The following is a 19882-nucleotide window of genomic DNA, read 5'->3' as shown; positions in this document are numbered from 1 at the left end:
CCAACTCCTTGAGCCGTCAAACTCCACTTCTGTTTTCTCCACCATGTCCAAACTGTGCAAGTTAACTACTATCCTTGTTGGCTAAAGTCAGGATAAATTCTCCTGATGTGTGTGTATTTTTCACCCAAGGTCTGAGCTAGTCTGAGGGCACATCTTTCACATCTAACAAAGGAACGCCCTTGGGAGTCAGACTGAGAGCTTGCTCTGGCATTACAGTGAGAAACGTAGACAATTCTCACACTTGATTTCTAAAAGGATTCAAGTACTCAACTTTGGATGATTGAAGGTGTTGAATGATTTTGTCACAAGCAGCGACTCTGAAAGCCTGCATACTCTTTGCTAGGCTACGTCCGTCAGAATCACTATACAATCGACTGTACATTCCGCCCATTTGACACCAAATCCTACCTGTTATCATTGTACAACAAACAACAAACAATAAATTCACATTCTGAGCAGATCATTCTTGGTACAATAACAATTGTGTAACTAAAGAGTTAACTCATTCCCACAGTGTTTACAGCCGTTGTTGTAAAAGTATTGTTACAATAATATAAAGAAAGTTGCACAATACATGTTAATGTCACATTTCCAAATCAACCTAAAGGACCGAGTCATTTGGAAAGAATCAAATCATATTTCTCCATTGCATACAAACTTAATGCATCTCACTGATAATTATTAACTGACAAAACAACTTTTTCACACAAAAATGAGCTACTCACAAAATTTAAGTAAAAAAAAAGAGTGCGTTACTAACATTTCAGCACATATAAATAAAGAACCTAACCAATGAAAAAATAACAAAACACATTTCTGGAATATCACAGCAAAAGCTTTGAGATCACAAAAAGATGACCAAAGCAGAAGAAAAATACTGAGAAAAGAAAAATACTGAGATAAGAAAAATTGAAACCTGTTTTAAAACACAAACTCCTCCTTTCAAAATCCTAACCTAGTGAGGCAGATTACAAGATCCAAGAAATAAAGGGAAGTAAGTTACTACAACGGTGAGAGAGGGTTACACATAACTCTTATTTTTATTCATAGCACTAAATAATTCCTTATGTTAGAACCTACCCTCGACAAAAAATTTAGATAAATTACAGCACAAATACTCGTTTACTTGCGCAGTATTGTAAAGAAGCATTATACAAAGACAGAATACATATGACGCAGAAATTAACAACCAATAAGGAATCTGAATGCATTTGAAGCAAGCAGTTTTAGCTGCAACAGTAATAGAATATTGAAGAAACAATCTTTTCCCTGCACGCATTGCTCTCATCAAAATGAAACAAAGAGAAACATATTCTTTCTCAGAAACATAGATCAATATCATATAGGGGTTACTGACATTACAAGTCTGTCATTTTGCAACAGATCACAGAAGCATGCAGGCATCACAATTATAGATTCATCACTCTTGTGTTCAAACAAGATGCACAAGCAATTCTGCCCAGGCATTAATAAAAAATCAAGTAAAACTTTACCACAGAATTTGAATCGGCTAATACCTTGAAACTGTACCACTTGGCTAGCTATTAGATTTCTGCAATATAAAAAGACTTGGCACTTGAATGATCAACGAATTACAAATCAAAAGAAACAAGCACTAGTAAGCATGGCATATTTAAAACTAAGCCAAATGAATACCTTCATTGTTCTTTCTTTATTTGGTGTTTAACGTCGTTTTCAACCACGAAGGTTATATCACGACGGGGAAAGGGGGGGAGATGGGATAGAGCCACTTGTTAATTGTTTCTTGTTCACAAAAGCACTAATAAAACAATTGCTCCAGAGGCTTGCAACGAAGTACAATATATTACCTTACTGGGAGAATGCAAGTTTCCAGTACAAAGGACTTAACATTTCTTACATACTGCTTGACTAAAATCTTTACAAACATTGACTATATTCTATACAAGAAACACTTAACAAGGGTAAAAGGAGAAACAGAATCCGTTAGTCGCCTCTGACGACATGCTGGGGAGCATCAGGGTGAATTCTTCCCCCTAACCCGCGGGGGGAACTCTTTTCTTAAGCGGTTGCATTGCCACACCAGATATATTTCAGCAACAGATTCTTAGCAAAGTTTAACCTGCATGGCTATTACAGTGCTGAACTAACGCTGATCTGTACAAACATATGCATTCCCAGTTCTTTTCATTGACGACACAGTAGTGGGAAGCTTGGCAGCGTAACTTTTGGCAGTATAATTTTTTTTTTTTTTAAGTCAGAATGTTGAAAAAATATTATTTACAGAACATGATCTTGACTAATCAAAGTAATTCAAAATTTAAGTAGCAAAATAATCAAAATACTGGCGCAACGGCACAAACAATTATACGATTGGCATGCAGAATCACAACTGGTGCACAGTTTCAATGTAAATCATCAGTGTTCACAACATTATCATGGTGGATCTATTTTATTATCTCTTTCATATAGTAGATTTAACATTTGGGAAAAGAAGGAAATGCTGTAAGCATAACAAAATGAAAAAGTTCAAAAAAATACTCAAGAACCTAGGTTTGTAATATTCTCCCAGTTAATATCTTGTAACCACTTCCGTTTGGAGGGCAATAAACTAGACATAAAACAATTAGTTTACAATACAGTCCCAACTGGAATCTACTGGTAATATCTGCTAACAACATAAAGTTCATGTTAGGAGTCTCATTCAAGTTGTACACAACAGAGATATTCATCTCTCATGACACATTGTCTACACAACAGATATTCATCTCTCATGACACATTGTCTACACAACAGATATTCATCTCTCATGACACATTGTCTACACAACAGATATTCATCTCTCATGACACATTGTCTACAAAGTCTAATTCTTGAACAGAATAAAAAACAAAAATTAAAACAAGGTTTGCACTGACTTCCAGCTGAAAAAAGAACAACTAAGTAACAACTAAGTAACAACTAAGTAACAACTAAGTAACAACTAAGTAACAACTAAGTAACAACGTTGCGTAAAACAGTCAAATCAATCATTCCACGAATGAGGCATGTACATGTATTCCACGAATGAGGCATGTACATGTATTCCACGAATGAGGCATGTACATGTATTCCACGAATGAGGCATGTACATGTATTCCACGAATGAGGCATGTACATGTATTCCACGAATGAGGCATGTACATGTATTCCACGAATGAGGCATGTACATGTATTCCACGAATGAGGCATGTACATGTATTCCACGAATGAGGCATGTACATGTATTCCACGAATGAGGCATGTACATGTATTCCACGAATGAGGCATGTACATGTATTCCACGAATGAGGCATGTACATGTATTCCACGAATGAGGCATGTACATGTATTCCACGAATGAGGCATGTACATGTATTCCACGAATGAGGCATGTACATGTATTCCACGAATGAGGCATGTACATGTATTCCACGAACGAGGCATGTACATGTATTCCACGAACGAGGCATGTACATGTATTCCACGAACGAGGCATGTACATGTATTCCACGAACGAGGCATGTACATGTATTCCACGAACGAGGCATGTACATGTATTCCACGAACGAGGCATGTACATGTATTCCACGAACGAGGCATGTACATGTATTCCACGAACGAGGCATGTACATGTATTCCACGAACGAGGCATGTACATGTATTCCACGAACGAGGCATGTACATGTATTCCACGAATGAGGCATGTACATGTATTCCACGAATGAGGCATGTACATGTATTCCACGAATGAGGCATGTACATGTATTCCACGAATGAGGCATGTACATGTATTCCACGAATGAGGCATGTACATGTATTCCACGAATGAGGCATGTACATGTATTCCACGAATGAGGCATGTACATGTATTTCACAAACACAAAACTTTTGCACAACATTTTTCTCTTTCTGTTTCAGTGGAAGCATGGTCAAAATAAATTCATCTGCCAGGTTTACTCAGGTGTCAGGATATAAAGTTTGTGTCTGTGACAAGGCAAAATAAATTCATCTGCCAGGTTTACGCAGGTGTCAGGATATAAAGTTTGTGTCTGTGACAAGGCAAAATAAATTCATCTGCCAGGTTTACTCAGGTGTCAGGATATAAAGTTTGCGTCTGTGACAAGGCAAATTAGCCAAACAAGTACATACGAGTTGCGTCAAATTCCCATTTTTCAACAGATAATAATGTCAACTTACCCTGAACATTTCATCCAAACTCGGTGTAGTTTCAGGTTTTGCACACACACCCAGAGAATTAGCATCTGGGTGTAAGCTTTACCTATGCACCAGCTAAAAACTCATGGGTGCCTCTGTGTTGCCTTTTTGATAAAGTGCAGTAAGAGAAGAAACATCTTGCTTGTTCAAGCAATTCCTATTGTATTATTCCGCACATCCGTATTTTATGCATCCTTTTATGACAAAAGAATTTACACAAATAGTAAAGGTGACTTCAGACGTGCTGGTACAATTAATGCAAAACAGACTGCGTCCCCAAAAGATATCAACAAGGACACGTTTTTAGTTGGTAAAGGAATGTCAGGAACGGAGAACAAAGCACAGTTATTTGTTATATTTCAAAGGTATTGTGAAAAAATATTGGATAGTCTGGAATAAAATAAGAATATTCTCATGGGTTTGAGCTTGGAACGTAAAAGGAGCAACAGAAACAACATGTTAGCACATACAGTTCACAGGTGGTGGAAATAACCCGGAGTTACACCTTCTTCTTCTTCTTCTGCGTTCGTGGGCTGAAACTCCCATGTGCACTCGTGGTTTGCACGAGTGGAATTTTACGTGTATGACCGTTTTTATCCCGCCATTTAGGCAGTCATACGCCGCTTTCGGGGGAAGCATGCTGGGTATTTTCGTGTTTCTATAACCCACCGAACTCTGACATGGATTACAGGATCTTTTTCGTGCGCACTTGGTCTTGTGCTTGCGTGTACACACGGGGGTGTTTGGACACCAAGGAGAGTCTGCACACAAAGTTGACTCTGAGAAATAAATCTCTCGCCGAACGTGGGGACGAACTCACGCTGACAGCGGCCAACTGGATACAAATCCAGCACGCTACCGACTGAGCTACATCCCCGCCAAAGCTTCGCCAAGACTATGCAGTGTTTTTTAAGCTCCGTGCGGTAGTCGACTTCGCCCAGTTAATTTGAGGGTTTAATATCTGTTACAAGGTGGTTGGTAAACGTTCAGTTCAAATGTTCCATTCAAAGTTGTTACAGTATACAGCAGATGACAATACAAGACCAAAACAAACAGAATAAATTTGTTTGCGTATAATCTGGAATCATGGGTAAAAGTAAACTGTTTCCCATTGTGAATCGCAAGCAAGGGAAACAATTGGATTACAACATCGAATCATCACCACAAATATCCGCACCCTTCTGAATCATTTAATATCAAATATTACTGATAGTACACTGCTTTACTATCTTTAAAATGGATTTACGTACAGTAACATTTTGACAATGATGGTTAGTAAATAAATGATGACTAGGTTACACAACATTCTTCTGAAAGTAAAGAGCAATAATTCTTGGTAAGAGATTGCAAATATAGTGTACATGTCCTGTTTATAACAAAGTGTCATCATATATAAACTGTATTTGATGCCTGAATAATATGACTAAAGCAAAGGTGTGAAGTCAATACTATAAGATACATCTTAATACATTACTGTATAAACAACTTACAGCTTTCATTATTGCACTTTACATAAAATTAATTAGTAAAATGATGATAGTTATATGTATGTACAGACTGGTTTAGCTGCAAAACTCAATTAAAGAAATGTAAAAGTAAAAATTGCACAAAATCATAGCCTACTTGATGAGACTGAATATACAAAAGAATCCTGTGTTTTGGTCAAAATGATGAACAAAGAAGTTTTCCACCTTAAAATATGTACGCTTGCTATGATTAAACAAAAAGCAGTTTTAAAAGGAATGCATGAAAACTCATCTTCATCAAACAAAAACAAAACATTAGGTAAAATATAAATAATTTAACTCATGAATTAAACTAAGTTAAATAAACACACATTCTGTGCAGATTTAAGTGTCAACCACTACATCATATCTGATTTAAATATTTAATCTAAGATCAACAAAAGATTCCTATTTATAATTACACCGTTTAAGAATTAGTCTTCAAACATTGAGTAAAATTGTAGTGATGGCATATGAACAATAGCAAGTAATCGTTTTTTTCAACAACTGCTTCAAATGAAACTTTACATAACATAATATCTCCAACACAACAAGCAATATCAAGTTTTGACGCTGATGGATTTGAAATCAACGCCATGACAGAAATAACAGCATTTCCACATAGCCGCATTCAGATGCAAGAGATAATTGTGGAGTTTTCTGAAGCAGTACCCAGTTGATAGAACAAATTTGGAGCAATCACTGCAAGTGTCTTTCTGAGGCTGCTCAAACAGCTCACCTAATGCAACAACAACAAATCCTTCTTGCTCAACCCGTAAGGTAAGCAACCAGTCTGTGCTGCAAGCCACAAAGCACTCCCTGGTCACCCAGTCACACTGCAAGCCACAAAGCACTCCCTGGTCACCCAGTCACAGGTTTCTTTCATGGCTGTATACAGCATGTGTAGCCAGGTGCAAAGTTCTTCATGTGTGGAGAGTGATGTACAGGTAGAAACAGGTGTGTGACATTCAGGTGTGGAGAGTGATGTAGAGGTATACACAGGTGCTGAGGGACATCACAGCGAGTTTTGAGAGATGAGGAGCTCCACCTGTCTCTGGACCCACACCAAGGTGTCTTCACATGGACTGAGGGACATCACAGCGGGTTTTGAGAGATGAGGAGCTCCACCTGTCTCTGGACCCACACCAAGGTGTCTTCACATGGACTGAGGGACATCACAGCGGGTTTTGAGAGATGAGGAGCTCCACCTGTCTCTGGACCCACACCAAGGTGTCTTCACATGGACTGAGGGACATCACAGCGGGTTTTGAGAGATGAGGAGCTCCACCTGTCTCTGGACCCACACCATGATGTCTTCACATGGACTGCTGATCTCCTGCTCTCCGCCCGTGAACAGGTTCAGACCCGACTCATCCTGGTCATAGATAAAGAAGTAAGTAAACGAACAGAAAAATAGATGAATAACCAAATAGATGAATTGATACCTTAAATGACTAAAGTAAGATGAGTAATTACTGACAGGTGAGTTGCACAGGCAGGGATGAGGATAATGTACATGATTTTTGTTTTTGTTTATTGTCTAAAACTCCCAAGTACACATGTTTTTTGCATGAGTGGGGTTTTACCTGTTTGACCGCTTCTTACCCACCATTTTAAGGCAGCTGTACGCCGATTTTGGGAGATGCATGCTTGGTATTTTTGTGTTTCTATAACCCACCAAACTTGGACATGGATTGCAGGATATTTATAGTGCGCACTTGGTCTTGTGCTTACCTGTTTGACTTTGAAGATGAGTTTTCCGTCGTGGATGGCAGGCACACCCAGAATGGTGTCAACCTCAATGCTCCACTCCACATCCCAGCTGCCCCAAAACCGACATCGCTCCAATAGCACCACATGCCTCAAATCATACAGATAAACAATGAAGGACTAGAAAGCTCTTACACACACACACACACCACACACACACACACACCACACACACACACGCACGCACACACATGCACACACAACACACACATGCACACACACACCACACACACACACACCACACACACCACACACACACACACACGCACACACACACACACACATGCACACACACACCACACACACACACACATACATACATACCACACACACATGCACACACCACACACACACATACACACCACACACACACACACGCACACACACGCACGCACACACACGCACACACACACACCACACACACGCACACCACACACCACACACACACACCACACACCACACACACACACATGCACACACCACACACACACACACACCACACACACACACACACACACACCACACACACCACACACACACGCACACCACACACACACACCACACACACACACCACACACACACACACGCACACACACACCACACCACACACACACACACACACACACACACCACACACACTCACACACACACACCACACACACACACACACCACACACACACACACACACCACACCACACCACACACACCACACACACACACACCACACACACACACCACACACACCACACACACACACCACACACACTCACACACACACACACACACACACACACACACACCACACACACACACACACACACACACACACACACCACACACACACACACACACACACACACACACACACACACACACACACACACCACACACACACACACACACACACACAAAACATCAGGTTGAATGGTAAAAAAATACAGAAAACAATACAAGGTAACTATCTGCTAGCTACTGAAACCTTTTCCATAATTCATTTTCAAAAACTGCCATTGATGAAACTTTACAATTAAAAAGAGTAAAAGGAATGCTGCCATCAAATAACCAGCAGGTGGGATGCAAAAACAATATCCAACAAGAGGCGAAGCCTTCAAGGCTCACGTAAGAAATAGACAAACAGTAACACAAACTCAATCACTCCGTCACACATACACACCCACACACACAGTAAGCTTAGGTGACACTGTGCAAGAAAGAGAGACACTAGATCTAGATCTGTCTGTCTGCATGTAGCCTACTTACAGGGACACGACTGCCAAATAGTCTCGGCCCGCTCAAAATAACAATGACCGAGACCACACACACCACGCGAGAGAGAAAGACTACAGGGAGGCATGCCGTCATGATGCATTAATTGACGTCAAACACTTTTGACCGTGACGTAATCTTATGCGAGCTTTATCCATAGTCTTGGATAACCACTCACACATAGACTCGGAAATGTTAAAGTTTCTACCACAGACATACACACACACACGCACACACACACGCACACACACACGCACGCACAAACGCACAGACAGACAAAGTTACGATCGCATAGGCTACACTTCGTGAGCCAAAAAGATAAATGAACACTTTTTAATCTCAAATGCACCCTTAACACTATTGTGACTAGCACTGCCACGGCGTTTACGTCCTGCCTGCCCAAGCTTGCCACCAAGAAACTTCCCAAAAATCAGTAACTGTAAAGAAATCTGTCTAGCAAGCTTGAATTAAGTCCAATCACCACCAAATTTTGTGTACTAATTCAAAAATGGATGCCCAGTTCAGTCATGCTATTTATAAGTTTGTCACGCGATTTGTTTTAGCAAAGGGGGGTGAAAGGGGGGTGAAAGGGGGATAATTTGTGTTTTTTAACGTTTTTTTGTGTGTGTTTTATTTTCTACTGCTTTTTTTAAAAGTTATTTTTTAACAGAAAGTATTATAAATAATGTTATAACCAAACAAGGTGTAAAACCTATGAATTAGCTGAAATATTGTTAACATTGTACACAGAAATAAGGAGACAGTACAAAGAAAAAAACAAGCAAATCACGCATTCACTCACAGCATCCTGACTCAAATGAAACAAAACTGTAGATCTAACACTCACCAAATGATGTCTAGGTAATCCATATTGAATATAAGTCACATTTTCACAACAAAGTACCAACTGTACACCTATGAACAATTCCAAAAGGATTTGAAGGCTCCAGCCATCCATTGTTATCAGTGCTGCCACGCCCCCATAGCTCCTGCACGATTCCGAGATACATGTTCGTCTAGCAGTATCACCGCCAACCACGTGTAGTTTGCCGACTCGTACTAGCAACAACGGGACTGTTTCTTCCTCACTTTCACTGCTTGTATCGCTTTCGTGAGGCGAAAACGATGTGTCCGAATCATGCTCTACGGGATCCTCTAGGTCCAACATCCGGAGAATCTCCTCCCGAGACAAGGCTCGCCTTTGATTCATTTTTTTCCCTCAAAAACGCACACAAATCAGGCGGATTTGCAAATGGCAGAAGGGGACGCCAAGTGTATCAAGGGAAACAACTCAATTTATTTGCAAGCTTCAAAAACCGGGAAGCAATCACGAGTCGTGTACCCTCTATGGCTGGTACTGAAAAATGCGCTTCCCGTCCATGGGCGTGTCAGCGCTGGTACTGATTTATCAGTGTCCCGTCGCGAAAGTGTTAATGCAGATTCCATTCTTTACAGAATTGTTGAAAGAACAGAAGAGACTGGGTAGCCTCACTTGGCGACTATCACTCATCATGACCACCTTCACCCAACAACCCAAAACAATCCCAGACACAACATTTCTATTTAATTCCCCTTTCTATATGGACTACCTGTCTAAAACAACCGCTATTGGTTGGATCCTGAGGTGGTTGTTATAAATGGTTTGACTGTACAATGAGATTTGGTCTTTTCTTCACTTGAAGAGAAGTGAGCTGCAGCTTACTTGTTGGTGATGAGAACAACGTCGGCTCTCTCCTCTTTGCTGAGGGGAGCGTGCGCCCAGTAGATGTCGTGCTGACTGATCTCCCCTTTCTTCAGACTCTTCAGCAGGCGCTGGCCCGACGCCTTGTACTCCGAGTATGGACGCAGGCCCTGGAAACAATATTTTTCTGTAAGCACAAAGCATGTGTGAAAAATGCAACCACACATGTGTGTCAGTGTGCGGGAGCCCAAACATTACTTCATTGTAATTCTGATCTCAGCCAGGAGCATACTTACAAAATGGTAATGGAAAAGAAACACTCGTGTGCCTTTACAGTGGAATCCGCCTTTTACGACTTCCAACATTCTGAGAAATCGGGTCTTAAAAAGGAGGGAGCCTTAAAATGGGGGTAAAAGGATATGAACAACAAATCTGAAAACCTAAAGTCTTAAAAGGGAGGAAGTTTTAACAATTGGGGGGGGGGGGGGGGGGTGTCTTTAAAGGAGGGTTCCACTGTAGTTGAAGATTTGTGAGATAGCCTTTCAGGGTAATCCTTTGATCAGTGACACTTGGGGCATCTTCACTCTCTCAATATTCCTAATATAGCACAAATGCTGTCACAGTCAACGTGTGTCAATTGAAGATTTTTAGGGGGCTCAATCTACACTGCTGTTTCCACATCTTGAAAAGTCAGCACAGTTGAGATGTAAAGTGATGGATTATTTATAGCAGGATACATGCATAGACTGGCCAGATTTACCGTGTTGGGGTTGATGAACCTGGGTAGTCTCATCTTGGCTTCCACTCCCCCTTCCATCTCCGCAGCTCTGAAACAACACAACCAAATAGATAAAAAAATAACATCAAAACTTTGGTATGTCTTTTATATTGTCCTTGGGGAATTCCCTTAACACTTTCTACCCCAGTTATGTTGACAAAGTTTGTTTTAGCCGAGACCAGCTGTGCTGCAGCGGGTCATTCAGAATTGTAGTAACTGTGTATCAACACGCTGGAATGCAGGCGTTAGATGAACGTTACAGGAAGCGACAGAAGTTAATAGTCTGAGCGGATATATCCATACCTGGTCAGATAGAGCCATATGAGTGGGTACGGATATATCCATACCTGGGAGACAATGAGTTAAGAAAAAGGTTTTTTACCCAGTCTGAAGGACAGTAGTCATTTCAAGCCATTCTTCACAGAAAAGTAAATAAAGCACTCAAAAAGGAGAGAGGATAACGTGACATGTACAAAGGGACTGATATGGTCTACCTTGATAGACGTTTTCCGGAAATAACTCGAAGGATTTTCAGCGGTCTGGTAGAGTAAGAGCCCTTTTACCTCAGACAAGCTTTTCAAAACGAGGCGCAGCATGTTCCACGCTTCCGATCGGCTTTATTCTACGATCAGGATGAACAACTAATTCTGATGTGTATTGTTATGCAGTTTGCGCATAACCCCTGACTCGCTGCCTAAGATTACAATGGAATATATACTTCTACATTCAGTTTCACACAAGAAGGAAAAAAAGGTCTTTCATCTTTTATTTTAAATACCCAATACAACATAGCCCTTTCTCATAAATAAAAAGAAGACCTAAAAGTTCAAAGTGTGCCAGTGGACAATTAACTGACCTCCTGAGTCCGTCAAAGGCCATGCTGACCATGTCCATCACGCCCCCCGCCGGCTTGGTCAGCAGTCCCAGGATGCCCTTGCCCACGCCCTTGAAGAAGCCCTCCACTCCGTCCTCGTGTGCGCCCTTCACGGGGTCAAGGACGATGCCGGAAAAGCCGAGCCCCACCCCCATGACCAGCGAGCGACAGGCCTGAGCCAGACTGGCAGGAAGCTGGCGAGGTTGTTGGTGCATGCGAGACCTGCGTTTCTGTTTGCGTACACGTTTCACAAAATTAGTTTTTGTGTGAATGACTGAATATAAAAATATTTCTGTTTCGTATTTCAGGTGTCTATAGTTCTTAATAGGCATCAACCAAAGGCCTGGACATGAAGCATCAATATCATCATATGAAAATAGTTCTAGGGATGCATTAACAAACATGTTGAAGATTCTCTGTGGGCTGACTTCGCAACCAAAACTTGACTTTAGCTTGTTTCACTGGATAGTAATTTATAGCAGTATGAATTTCCAACCTCACTCAGCTACTATGAAAGAAAATCTATGAGGATACAGACAGGCACATGCAGTTAGATGGACACACAGAGAGGCACACAGACATACACACAAAACTTTACACGTCCATAAACGGAAAGTTTTGCATGCAGCAAATTTGGCTACGCTTCTATGCCAAGAAACCACAAATACAATTCTTTTGATCTTCATCGGGAATGCATCAAATGCAAAACTATTCCAAGCCTACATACCTTTTGGTAATCTTCATCAAATGACAGCGCAGCAAAAGCGCTGCCAATGGATCCTGACAACACGGCAACAGAGCCCGCTGCACCGCCTGCATTGAAGAATAACAATCACTATGTCAGCCGCAGTTCGAAGATGAAAGAGTGTCAACAACAAAACCAGCAACTGTATCATCACAACCTGACTGCATCTACTGAAGGAAATTCAGAACTGGGAATGTCGTCTTTACATTCATTATCAAAATTACATGCTTAAGTTTCTTCTTCTTCTACATTCTGTGGCTGCGACTCCTGTGTACACAACATGCATAAGCAAGACCAATAGACTGATCGTTGTGCAAAATCTTTTCTTTTCTAAAACTTGTCTATATATATAAGCCGCCTAATTTTCCACATTTGATCTCTTCTTGTTCATATGAGCTGATATTCTCTGCACAAATAACTGGTGATTTTGAAAAGAGAAGGGAAGTTACTCACCAACAGTGTTTCCCATCAGACTCTGGACACCTCTGGCAAGACCTTCCGCAAACTCATCTGATCCCTGAATCGACCCCTGCAAGACAAACAATCATTCAGTTTGGAGTTCTTGCTACAAAGAAAGAGTGCATGTATAGAGAGAAAAAAGAAATGCTAACATTTGATGATTACTTTCTATGATGTGTAAAATAAAATAAAATGTTGATCTGCACATGTGCAAGCAAGATTAGCGTGAAGTCCATGACTACAGATTAGGTCAACAATTTTTCCTGTGCCATAAAAGACGAATTCCAAAAATAAGACTGTCGGGTTTCTATGGGTTACGACAGAGTGAGTACCCTTGCTTTACTCAGACAAACATCACATGGTTCCTGTACATGTGTTCGAGACACACCCTCTCGCTAGTGACCGGCGTGTGATGTCACGTGGGAAAGTTTCACAAATGGTAAGAAACTGACATTACGTACGCACGCAGGGTATCGACTATCAGAATCTCACTTTCCCCAAGAGCAACACACAATGTTTGGACATTACGTACCCACGCAGGGTATCGACTATCAGAATCTCACTTTCCCCAAGAGCAACACACAATGTTTGGACAAACTTTCCCCCTCTCTCCTTGCTTGTTTACTTTGTGCCGGAAGTGGACGTGGAAATATTTGTCCGAGCTTCAAGCGGCATAACTCTGCCGAATGTTCATGTAGCAGTGACAGAGTTATTTCCAAAAATCATCTTTTACCACCCAACCAACCAATACAGTACTACAGCCTTCAGAATACACAGAGAAAAAAAGACCTAAAATGTACACACACAATCATCGTTTACAGTGTAAAACACCACTGGTTTCTACTCCACTGACCAGGAAGGGTTCATAGAAGAAGTCGCCGAGGCCCTGAGTGAAGTCTCGCACCAGACCGTAAGGGTTTCCCAGCACGTCCAGGCCCAGGATCAGGACGTAGGCTTGTTGCAAGGCCTGCTGGGTGTAGTGTGACTGGATCAGCGCCAACAGCTGACCGCTCGACAGCAGCACTCCCTTCTGCTGGAAGTACGCCATTCTGAAAACACAAATAATGCCTAACAATAGGTATCAGACATGGGAACAAGGACTCATGAAAAAGTCTGAAAGTGACCTAGGGTTCCAAAATAAAACACAAACTCCGAGGATAACTCACAAAGAAAAGCTCTGAAATTGTGTTCAATGGCTCAGAAAAAAAGTCTGAGTTCAGCCCAAAGTCTGAAGATTCTCATGCTACATCCCAATTATTCATCCTGCTCTGCATAATCGCTAGTATGGCACAGTGACACCTATTGCGAGTCTCAGGCATCCTGGGGACAAGTTTAGGTAAATCCTCCTTTTACCAACAGTTCATGTTTGTAAAAGGGTAATTTTGGATTTGAAAACTGAACGACAAAATACACTTTTTTCTGAGGGTTATTTCTCATCAGATGATCATATTATTCCTTTGAGACATGGGAAGGCAAAATATTATATTTGTCTGAACTTCTAGATTGACTCAGAGAGCAGCACTTCTCTGAGCACGACTTCAGAAAAATCATTCAACAAAATTTCCCGCCAGCAAATCTTAATTATGATGAGGTTGAAGTGTGGCCGTCCCCCACCCCACTGCAAACCAAGCTCCCTGGCAGTTGACTGGAGCTGGAGAAGACGACGACCTTCATCTCCCGAGCTGGACTGAATGCGTAGCGCCAGCGAACGCCAAGAAGAAGAAGATATGATGAGGTGAAAACGGTACCAGGAACATGAATAAGAACATATGGCAAAGAGTGAAAGAGCATGCATGACACACAGTCTTACACACCTGAGTTCCACATCAGTGATTTCAGTGAAGGTGGCCCCCACAGAGGTGAGGAAGAAGTCAATGATGTCCGACTTGAAGGTGGAGGGTTTGCTGCCCAGTACGTGGGCCGTGCCGTTCAGAGAGAAGCTCACCCTCAGCTGAAAATAAATGATGATTTGGGTTTTTCCTTGTGATAGCCATGATCAGTACACACACACCCGTGCATGAGCATAAACACAGACACAAACAATATCAGGCAAGCAAGCACACGTGCACACACCATGCACACACCATGCACTCTGTTCCGCCATCCCTCTCTCTCAAGCACATTTGGACACATGGGCTTACACACACACACAGAAACAGACACACACACAGTCAAGTATGCAAACACATAGCACACCACTCCTTCCAGTCTCTTACACAGACACAAAGACAGCCAGACAGACAGCCAGACTCACACACACACACACACACACACACACACACACACACACACACACACGCACATGCACATGAACGCACACACGCATGCACATGAACATGAACGCACGCATGCACACACACACACACAAACACGCACACATTTCAAAGAGTCAAATATGCAAACACATAGCTAACCACTCTTTTCTCATCTTTTTGTGGCTGATTTCGCCAGTTATTACTCAAATGAATTCACCGTTTCATTAATAATTTATAATAAAATGCTTACCTTGAGTGGTGAGAGATGGAGATACTCAAAGTAGGTTTTCTGGGGCCTGGAAGCAACCTGTAAATAAACAAACACATGAAAAATCAACAAGTGAGGGGACATACACACACACACAAACACGCAGGCACACTCACACACACACACACACACACACACACACACAATCACACACACTTTTAAAGGTGTACATCTGTCTCCAGGAGACCAAGCCTTGTTATAGTAGAAGGCTTTGTTTGTTTGTTTGTTTGCTTAACGCCCAGCCGACCACGAAGGGCCATATCAGGGCAGTGCTGCTTTGACATATAACGTGCGCCACACACAAGACAGAAGTCGCAGCACAGGCTTCATGTCTCACCCAGTCACATTATTCTGACACCGGACCAACCAGTCCTAGCACTAACCCCATAATGCCAGACGCCAGACGGAGCAGCCACTAGATTGCCAATTTTAAAGTCTTAGGTATGACCCGGCCAGGGTTCGAACCCACGACCTCCCGTGCCGGTCTAGTAGTAGAAGGCTACAGAGCTACATTTAGCGTTGCCACAAAGAGAGACTAGAGCTACATCTGCCGCGCACCAATGTTGGCCTTTTACAGAATAAAGAAGAAAGAAGCGAAAAGAAGCACAAAGACCAGACTACTTACCATAATGGAGGCTGCCTCCATGAGTGAGCGCTGAGCCAGAAGAAGATCTGTATGGAGCTGCCAGCTCTGAAAAACAAGTCACGTTACCAATCAAAACAATTATTCATGGAAGTTCATTTTGCCAAGGTTTTGCCCTCAAACTCACCTCAATTTTTAAAAGAATCAATACATTGACTAAATGTTTTAAAATAGACGGGGAATAGAGACAAGGGTGGTGGTGTATGTGTAGAGAGATTCAGAGAAAATCACTAGGCCTATCTTCATGAAACTTTACATGAGAGTTCCTGAGTATGGTATCCCCAGATTTTTTTTCAATTTTTTTTATAAATGTTTTTTGATGACGTCACATCCGGCTTTTTGTGAAAGGTGTGGCAGCACTGTCACCCCCTCATTTTTCAATCAAATTGATTACAATTTTGTTTAAGCAATCTTCAACGAAGCCCGGACTTTGGTATTGCATTTCAGCTTGGAGGCTTAAAAAATAATTCATGAAATCGGTCATTAAAAATCTGAAAATTCTAATTAAAATAAAATTTTTAGACATTGATTCAAAAGTAATGTTGTCTTATTCTTTATTATTTCTTGATTCCAAAAACATATAGATATGTTATATTTGGATTAAAAACAAGCTCAGAAAATAAAAAATATGAAAATTATAATTAAAATTAAAAATTCAGAAATCGCTTTAAAAATTATTTCATCTTATTCTTTATCATCTCCTGATTCCAAAAACATATAGATATATAGCTATTCTGATGAACACGTGGGGGAATTCGGGGGCTGTGATTGGATGGGCTCTTCCGATTATCAAAGCATAATGCTACGGAAGTCGGCCATTTTTCTCAATATCCAAAAGCATATTGAGAAAAATGGCCGACGCATGATTCCGGTTTACACATCTGTACCACGGCGATGTTTCTATCGACAACAGCATACACTGACAACTTAAAAAGCTGTTTCAACAACTGTGTTGTGAAGTCGAATGCACTTGGAGTCAGTTTTTCTTCCAAAGTCAGAAAGCGTGTAGCGGTGTGCATGTCTGCGCGAACATGATGCGCGTAAGAAGTTTGTCTGCTATCAAAACCTGAGATCAACGCATCGACGCAAAAACTGTCATTTTGTAAGTTTGGAACAACAAATCAAGGTCAGAACAGCTATATAATCGCTATTGTGTTTTCAGCGTAGCAATAGGGTCCGATATTTAGACTCGAACAAGTATAATGCGACGAGTCGAAGACGAGTCGCATTATACTTGTCTCGTCTAAATATCGGACCCTATTGCTACGCTGAAAACACAATAGCTGGTAATGTTATGTTATGATAATAAAAACAAGCTCAGATAGTTAAAAAGAATTGAGAAAAGCGCGCTTCACTGTGATTTTAGCGCTTTACTCTGCTAGGCTATACTCTGATACTGGCTTGTCACTTCAATTGATATGCGAGCAGGCCATACCCTACTGCGCTACACTGGCTTGTCAATTTCTGCACGCTTTTTTTGTGTGAAAGTGGCAATAGCATTCTTGGCTGAAGGCCTCGGGGAAATGGAGTGTGTTCATTTAATTCTGTGAGTTCGACGGGTTGACTAAATGTAGTTTGTTTCTTTGTTTGTTTGTTTGCTTAACGCCCAGCCGACCACGAAGGGCCATATCAGGGCGGTGCTGCTTTGACATATAACGTGCGCCACACACAAGACAGAAGTCGCAGCACAGGCTTCATGTCTCACCCAGTCACATTATTCTGACACCGGACCAACCAGTCCTAGCACTAACCCCATAATGCCAGACGCCAGGCGGAGCAGCCACTAGATTGCCAATTTTAAAGTCTTAGGTATGACCCGGCCGGGGTTCGAACCCACGACCTCCCGATCACGGGGCGGACGCCTTACCACTAGGCCAACCGTGCCGGTACTAAATGTAGTAATTTTGCTTAACGCGATTTGTTTTGTTCTCTCTCTCTTTCTCTCTCTCTCTCAGTGAAACATCTTTACCTCAGGTTCCGGTTTCTGCATGTTGGCGAAGATGTCGGTGAGAGACAGGATGAAGCCCTTGTCTACACGGATGTTGAACTCCTGAACCAACAGCTTGAGGTATCTGAACACAAACTTGTCCATTCCAAATTGGTTTCCAACACAACATTAATGTTATTACATTCATATGTGCTTGGCCTTTGTTTTACAGCAAAAGGCTTTATTACTTCATGTAAGTAGAAATGCAATCAGTTATTTAAACATAAGGTACCAAAGACTTTGAATATCTGCTAACACAAAGACATATTTTAGTCCACCAACTTGTTACCAAACCTAATGCAATGCTAAAGAGCATACTCGACATTGCCGCTGCATGTGTGGCTGCCTTTCATAAAATTCTTTCTTTTGAAAACTGTTGAGGTTTTGCTAAATCTATCACCAAAATATTTACAGTGCTGCAGCTTACCACCTTCAACCGCAGAGAAAATGAAGCATGTACATCATAGCTAGCAGCTACACAGACAAGATGAAGCCCTTGTCCACATGGATGTGTATGTCTGTGCGCGTGTGTGTGTCAAAAACCACTACATGTACCTCCCAGACTTTCTCTCATTAATTTACTTTTGTCCGTTTATCAAATAACCAAAGGGAAGTAAGCGCTCTTTATGCATACGACAAGTGTAAGGTTCCGTATAACTCTCGCTTACTCCATTACACATGTCTTAGGCATAAAGAGCGCTTAAGTCCCTTTGGTTATTTGATCATTCTTAACAACACTCTGCCTCATTTCGTTTAAGATTTTGTCTGTTTGATATGAACATTTCTTTTCTTGATTTGAACAAACATGCACACACTTAAAGTCAGGCGGACACCACTGAATGTTTTTCCTAATGCTCAGCACACTCACTTGAACCATAACTTTGATACACACAGGCAATTTCTCACAAGTAGAAAGTAGAGTTATGCTACACAGACCTGACAGTGTCCACACTGTGTTCAGGCACCGTGCGCCGCATGAGACCCAGCTCCATGAAGGGTTTGGGTCCCCGCTTCTTGATGACGTAGGTCGGCAGGGGGGCGGGGCTCAGCACCGTGGGGAAGTAGGCGTCGTTCAGCTGATTGTCAATCTGTAGGGATCACAAATAAGCCATGATTTGACCAAATCTTTGTAGCGTTGTTCAGCTGATTGTCAATCTGTAGGGATCACAAATAAGCCATGATTTCACAAAATCTTTGTAGCGTCATTCAGCTGATTGTCAATCTGTAGGGATCACAAATAAGCCATGATTTCACAAAATCTTTGTAGCGTCATTCAGCTGATTGTCAATCTGTAGGGATCACAAATAAGCCATGATTTCACAAAATCTTTGTAGCGTTGTTCAGCTGATTGTCAATCTGTAGGGATCACAAATAAGCCATGACTTCACAAAATCTGTGTAGCGTTGTTCAGCTGATTGTCAATCTGTAGGGATC

General features: G+C 41.5%; 1 protein-coding gene across 1 annotated transcript in view; it reads right to left on the bottom strand.

Moving 5' to 3' along the window:
• Nucleotides 1-5128: 5128 nt before the first annotated feature.
• The window catches only part of LOC138963232 (intermembrane lipid transfer protein VPS13A-like), a 152807-nt gene continuing 138053 nt past the window's right edge, over nucleotides 5129-19882 (bottom strand). The window contains exons 72-84 of the mRNA XM_070335289.1: nucleotides 19385-19536; nucleotides 18431-18533; nucleotides 16444-16509; nucleotides 15801-15857; nucleotides 15110-15246; nucleotides 14149-14344; nucleotides 13290-13365; nucleotides 12819-12904; nucleotides 12074-12321; nucleotides 11200-11266; nucleotides 10461-10609; nucleotides 7455-7581; nucleotides 5129-7095 (exon numbers count right to left, since the gene is read on the bottom strand). Of these exons, the coding sequence (XP_070191390.1) occupies nucleotides 6976-7095; nucleotides 7455-7581; nucleotides 10461-10609; nucleotides 11200-11266; nucleotides 12074-12321; nucleotides 12819-12904; nucleotides 13290-13365; nucleotides 14149-14344; nucleotides 15110-15246; nucleotides 15801-15857; nucleotides 16444-16509; nucleotides 18431-18533; nucleotides 19385-19536 (1584 nt within the window). The 3' untranslated portion in view covers nucleotides 5129-6975. The remainder of the gene's footprint in view (nucleotides 7096-7454; nucleotides 7582-10460; nucleotides 10610-11199; nucleotides 11267-12073; nucleotides 12322-12818; nucleotides 12905-13289; nucleotides 13366-14148; nucleotides 14345-15109; nucleotides 15247-15800; nucleotides 15858-16443; nucleotides 16510-18430; nucleotides 18534-19384; nucleotides 19537-19882) is intronic.

The sequence above is a fragment of the Littorina saxatilis genome, linkage group LG3 (genome assembly GCF_037325665.1).
Source record: "Littorina saxatilis isolate snail1 linkage group LG3, US_GU_Lsax_2.0, whole genome shotgun sequence".
Lineage (NCBI taxonomy): Eukaryota > Metazoa > Mollusca > Gastropoda > Littorinimorpha > Littorinidae > Littorina > Littorina saxatilis.
The sequence above is the reverse complement of the archived record's forward strand: the minus strand, read 5'-3'. Positions and strand labels throughout refer to the sequence as shown.